Here is a 5,110-nt window from a genome sequence, read left to right on the forward strand (position 1 = left end):
CAGTAGGTAGGCTCTCTGGGATAGATGTGCTTTTGAGGCCACGGTGCCTAGTAGATAGGCCTGTGACGCTTTAGTACCCGGGAGACAAGCTAGGAGGACGTTGTGTATAGTAAAGATCGACGTGCGAGATATTGGTCCCTGGGTGGGACAGGCTAGGAGGCCATTGTGCATAGCAGAGATAGGCTTTGGAGGGCTTGGTGCCTGGGGTGGGACAGGATATGATGCAAGTGTGCATAGCTATGAAGCCCTCGCGCATAGTAAAGGCTAGCGAAGGTTTGGTACCTGGTAGGGACAGGCTACGAGGGCATCGTGCAAAGTAGAGGCTCGCTCGGCGTTTAGGAGGGACAGGCTATGAGGGCATCGTGCACAGTAGAGACGCTCGCTCGGTGACTAGGAGGGACAGGCCGAACTAGCCGGGTTGCAGTAGTAGTAGTGGCGCGGTGCTAGGGGGTGGCATGGTGGGGCCACGGGGTGAGCGGCACAGTGGCTGTTGGTCTGGTGCATTACGGTTGGCTGGCAACCCCTAGGGCCAGTGAGTGTCCTGGTGGCTGTCCCAGTGCCAGGGAGGTGTGCGCTGCTGCTCCGATGCTCGGGAGCCACTTTGACACCGCGGGATAGAGCGGCTGGGCTCTGCATTCCTGCCCCCTGGCAGGAGGCTATCCGCTGTGCCCGCCTAACTCCATGCGGGCGTTGCCGACTCCATAGCCCCCCGGGGGTGGTCTGCGGCAGCTGTAGCCTCCGCAGCTGGACCACCCCAAGGGGTCTCCCAGTTAATAATCACCTTTTTACAGGAATGGGCTCCGCTCCAAGACCTGGGAAAAGTAACAGATTTATGCCAAGTAGCTGAACGGGACTCCCACCGCGAGCCACATTAAGGGAGGGGCGCAAGCGTGCAGGAATTAGGCTATAAATTTAAATGTGTGCTGCAGTGGGCACCTGTAGCCCACCCCCGCCCAAAGCACTGACACTCCAAAGTGCGAGAATCAGGCTGTGTCCCACCACCCGAGTCTTTTTTTGGAGGGAGGGGGGGCGGCAGCTCCAACCATTTAGCGCCAAGAGGAAGCATTAGCGTCCCATGGCGAGCGCCCGACACAAAATTCAGAAGAATGGATCGGACACTTATTGGGTTACCAAAACTAAGACCATTACACACATCGCGCCGTTAACTTTAGATGTAGCGCCTAGAGTGGGGTCTTTGGGCATAACATGGCGCTATTATTCACGGAATGTTCCTGGAAATGGCGGGGGGCACGTGTGCGATTAACGACCATTATGCCAGCGATGTACTGTGTGGCCAGCCCCTGCTGTCGCGCAATAAATAGCCTACTCTGCACCAGCGGCTCAAAAGCCACGAGTGGCAAGGTGTGTGTATGGGGACTGGACCCGCGCCGTCCCTAGTGGAATACTTCGCTCATGCTGGCTACTAATTTAGCCCACCCTACCACAGCCAATTGACTTTGACCTCCAACTATGGCGGACCGGGCACCTGTGAACCAGCCCCTAGTCTCAAGTGTACACCCCCCAGATGTCCAGAGCTTATAAGACCCCCCTACTGCCTCAGTGGGGGCGGGCGTTAATCTATTTAGTAGGGGTGGATAGGGGTACTACGTGGGCTACTCAAAGGCCCTTTAAATACACGATACCACATGCCTTACACCTTGGGGAGAGGCTGCCCGGCCATCTCACACTGAACCCCCCTCCCAACGTTGTGTTGTATACAGACCGCCTAGCCAGGTCGGTTACCACATTCCAGAAACACAGAACAATTGAAAAAATGATTTTTTATTCCATATATAATATCTGTACAACTTTTATAAAAAGTATTCAAAGTTTAATCAGCACACTCGCCGTCAGCGAGAGTACAGTCTTTGCAACTCGCAGAGTTCAGTAACACACGGGGGACTAACGCCCCCACAACAAGGGTTCATTTCAGACTACCCTGGAATCACCGCTCGGAATAACTATATCCCAAGAGCGCTCAAGGATTTCAGTTTAAAAAAAAATATACTAAGTCTGTATTTCAGGTAAAAAAATATAAATCGAAGCTTATTTTTTTCCAGGCCCTCGGTAGCCCGCGTGTTGGGAAGGAAGGGCAGGCTTGACGGTACTGGGCACTATGGAATATATAGTCACTTGGGAGTCCATAAGAGTTCTTGGTAGATAGAGCGTGGTCTCTCTTTTAAAGGCACGAGTTCATAGTCTGGGCGGGGGGCGATTTTTGGGAGCATTAAGGCAGCCATTGTCGGTGACGGATAAAGGATTAAGGCAAACGTGATTAATTCATACGGGAGGCCGCATGAATATTAAAGCTTATAGGATCAGTGACCAGATGCTGTTCGTCATGGCCGGCTCCTCTTTCTGGCCGAGGTGACTCTCCACATCTTCTCCGTGCAGAGGAGCTGGCAGGCCCCGCCACGCTCCGTTCACCAGCGGGTGTAGAAGGGGGGTGTGGGGGGGGGCAGTGTGCCGGGGGGCGACTTCCCGGCGAGCCCCCGCCCTCTGCTCCGAGCCAAGTGTTGCGATCTCCACACCTGCAGACTGGAAGGAAGAAAAGGCGAGATGTCAGATTAGGGCAGATGAGAGGAGGTCCGCAGACAGCCTGGCGCCAGCAGCCCCGCCCCGCCCCTGCGTCCCGCTAACGCCTCACAGATGGGGCTCCAGTTACAGCCTCACTGGCGCCAGCCTGGCTGCGCCGCCGACGAAAAAAAGCTGTTTTTCTGGGCTCGGCGAACCAGCTGCAGAGCGCGCGTTGGCCACAATAACAGGGGCTGTTTGTGGGAGGGGAGGAGGGGGGGCGATGACACACTACTCCGGGGGCGAAAGGGCCACTCATGACAGCGCCGCTGAAAGCCCACGCGTGGCCCAGATTCGCCTACATAACTTCTTGCATGCCAACAGTTGAACACACGTCCATTCAAGGACACGCACACTCGGAATAACTAGGGCAAGTACGGACTAACTCAACGCGCCCCCCCACCCCCGATGTGTGCCCCTTTCCAGGAAACTATGATATGACATTTATAATGCGCCTATCCAGAAGTGTTTCAAGGCGCGAACATGTCAAAGTGGCAAATACGGGGAAAGAGCACGCCACGTTGGCGTTATTAGCAACACACTCAAACCAACTGAGCTAACCACTTGTGTATAGGCGCGTTACAAATGCCATATCATAACCAGCCAGCTGAGAGCCCATGGACATTGAAGTGGCTACTTGGGAGGATGGCATAGATCGGAGCAGCACGCTTCGCCCTGCCAGCCCAATAGAGCTGTGTACACACCGCAGCAGAACGCGTCTTACCTCATTTGCTCGAATGGACGCCGGGTCCCGTCAATGGCACATGCTGCGCTCGTCCTGGGTCGGGCGTCCAGAGGTAAAGTCGCTGCCCTGTGATTGGAGAAAGGAGGAAGACCCAGGTTAGAGAACGTGCGTACACGTGTACAAAGACGCGTGCATTGTGCGTACATCAGTCACCCCAGTTTCAACATACCGGCACGATTGTTAAAAAAGATAGGACGTCATGACTACTCTCTCCCACAGGTAAATACCTCTTTAATTCGGCACACATTCAAATCACACGTAGAGAGGATTACAGTGCTGTAGACTGCGTGCACCCCCTCCCCCCGCGTTATTAATACCAAACTTTATATAGTTTGACCTTGAAATGGTAAGTATAGCGCAGCCAACATCTATTTTAGAATCATCCGCCTGCAACAGGTGCGTCAGCCCGCTCATCTAACCTACTGGATGTGCAAGTTGGCGCAAAACGCACACCTTTTTAGTAGCGCTCTCCACCTCGTACCAATGTTATACTCCCCGCAAGTGTCCCTCGCCCAGGCTGGTGGCGCCGCACTCCCTGCAAGTGACCCCCGCCCAGGTTGGTAGCGCCGCACTCCCTGCAAGTGACACCCCACCCAGGTTGGTAGCGCCGCACTCCCTCCAAGTGCCCCCTAGGTTGGTAGCGCCGCACTCCCTCCAAGTGCCCCCCTAGGTTGGTAGCGCCGCCACTCACCGTGAGAGAAAGTAGCGCAGCCTCTGCGCCCGAGTCGGCGCCCTCCTTGGCCTCCTCGTCCAGCACGATCTGCAGATCGAAGATGTAGTCGATGACGTGCTGCAGAATCTCCACCTGGCTGAGCTTGGAGCCCTGGGGGATGCCGGGCACCAGCTCCCGCAGCTTGGAGTAACAGTCGCTCATGGTGTAGAGCAGGCTCATGGGCTCCTCCAGGGAGCCCCCGGGGCCCTTGGCGCCGCTGCCCCGGGCGATGGCCAGGCTCTGCTCCGACAGGCAGCACACAGCCTCGTAGCAGTTGCGCATGGAGCGCACTGGGCTGATGGCCTTCATGGCGTTGAGTGGCGACGGTGGGGCTCGAACCAGCAACCGGGAATCTGGAAGTCGCAGAGGCGAGCGATGGACGTCCGAGTTGCACAAGTCAGGCGCGCAAGTGACAGCCGGACCAAGGCAAGTATTGCTCGTTTCTGAGGAGTCAAAAATAGAGCGCTCCAGGAAAAGTCAAGAGTCGCAAAAGACCGACGCAGCGCTCAAAAGCAGCGAATGACAGCTGAGTGCTGCCTGCCAGGCAGACTCTGCCTTTATACCAGCTGCCAAGCGCAGTCCCCGCCCCTTCTGCGCAGCGCCCTCCCCGGCCACGCCCCATCCAGCTGACATGCAACTGGGCCCAGGAAGCCATTGAAAGCGACTGCTTGAATGGGGAAAACAGATTTCCAATTGGCCCGGCATGACCAGCTCATCTGCAGATCAAAGGCGCACGGGACGCCCCCCCCCTCCTGTATAGGCATCTTTCTTCCCTATGGGGGCAATCAAGCTTATAGACGTTATGTTGGCAAACGGTAGCAGGGGTTGGCAGCGAGCACGCTCGGCCCAGAGGAGGGTGACCGCAGTATGCGGCTCTTTACATGGGACTGTACACGGGTGCAGTAGCTTTAATTGGACGCCACCTGCGCTTCTCCGCAGGGCACTTATCACTTCAAACGGATAGTGCGTGTACTTCTCGGGACGGCTGTGGTCCTGTTAATAGGACTGGCCATCCCAGCAACGCTGCTGTACTTACAGGGGGACAGTGCGTGCACTTCTAAGCTCGGGTGCACCGCTTT

At 56.1% G+C, this 5,110-nt stretch overlaps 1 protein-coding gene and 1 long non-coding RNA gene across 2 annotated transcripts; one reads left to right on the forward strand and one right to left on the reverse strand.

Moving 5' to 3' along the window:
- Positions 1 to 1,766: 1,766 nt before the first annotated feature.
- ID3 (inhibitor of DNA binding 3) lies at positions 1,767 to 4,582 on the reverse strand. Its single transcript, XM_069622962.1, has 3 exons — positions 4,011 to 4,582; positions 3,299 to 3,385; positions 1,767 to 2,538 (listed from the first exon to the last, which is right to left on the reverse strand). The coding sequence occupies exons 1-2, from the start codon at positions 4,338 to 4,340 to the stop codon at positions 3,329 to 3,331; spliced, it is 387 nt and encodes a 128-aa protein (XP_069479063.1). The 5' UTR covers positions 4,341 to 4,582; the 3' UTR covers positions 1,767 to 2,538; positions 3,299 to 3,328.
- LOC138503331 (uncharacterized) lies at positions 3,763 to 4,474 on the forward strand. Its single transcript, XR_011279618.1, has 2 exons — positions 3,763 to 3,875; positions 3,953 to 4,474. It is a non-coding gene; the product is annotated as an uncharacterized lncRNA (long non-coding RNA).
- Positions 4,583 to 5,110: the final 528 nt, after the last annotated feature.

The sequence above is a fragment of the Ambystoma mexicanum genome, chromosome 11 (genome assembly GCF_040938575.1).
Source record: "Ambystoma mexicanum isolate Mex_15411 chromosome 11, UKY_AmexF1_1, whole genome shotgun sequence".
Lineage (NCBI taxonomy): Eukaryota > Metazoa > Chordata > Amphibia > Caudata > Ambystomatidae > Ambystoma > Ambystoma mexicanum.

Coding starts and splice junctions, on each gene's coding strand:
- ID3 (XM_069622962.1), bottom strand. CDS start 4,340: ATGAAGGCCATCAGCCCAGTGCGCTCCATGCGCAACTGCTACGAGGCT. Junction 3,386..4,010: donor CTGCGCTACTTTCTCTCACG/GTGAGTGGCGGC, acceptor CTCCAATCACAG/GGCAGCGACTTTACCTCTGG.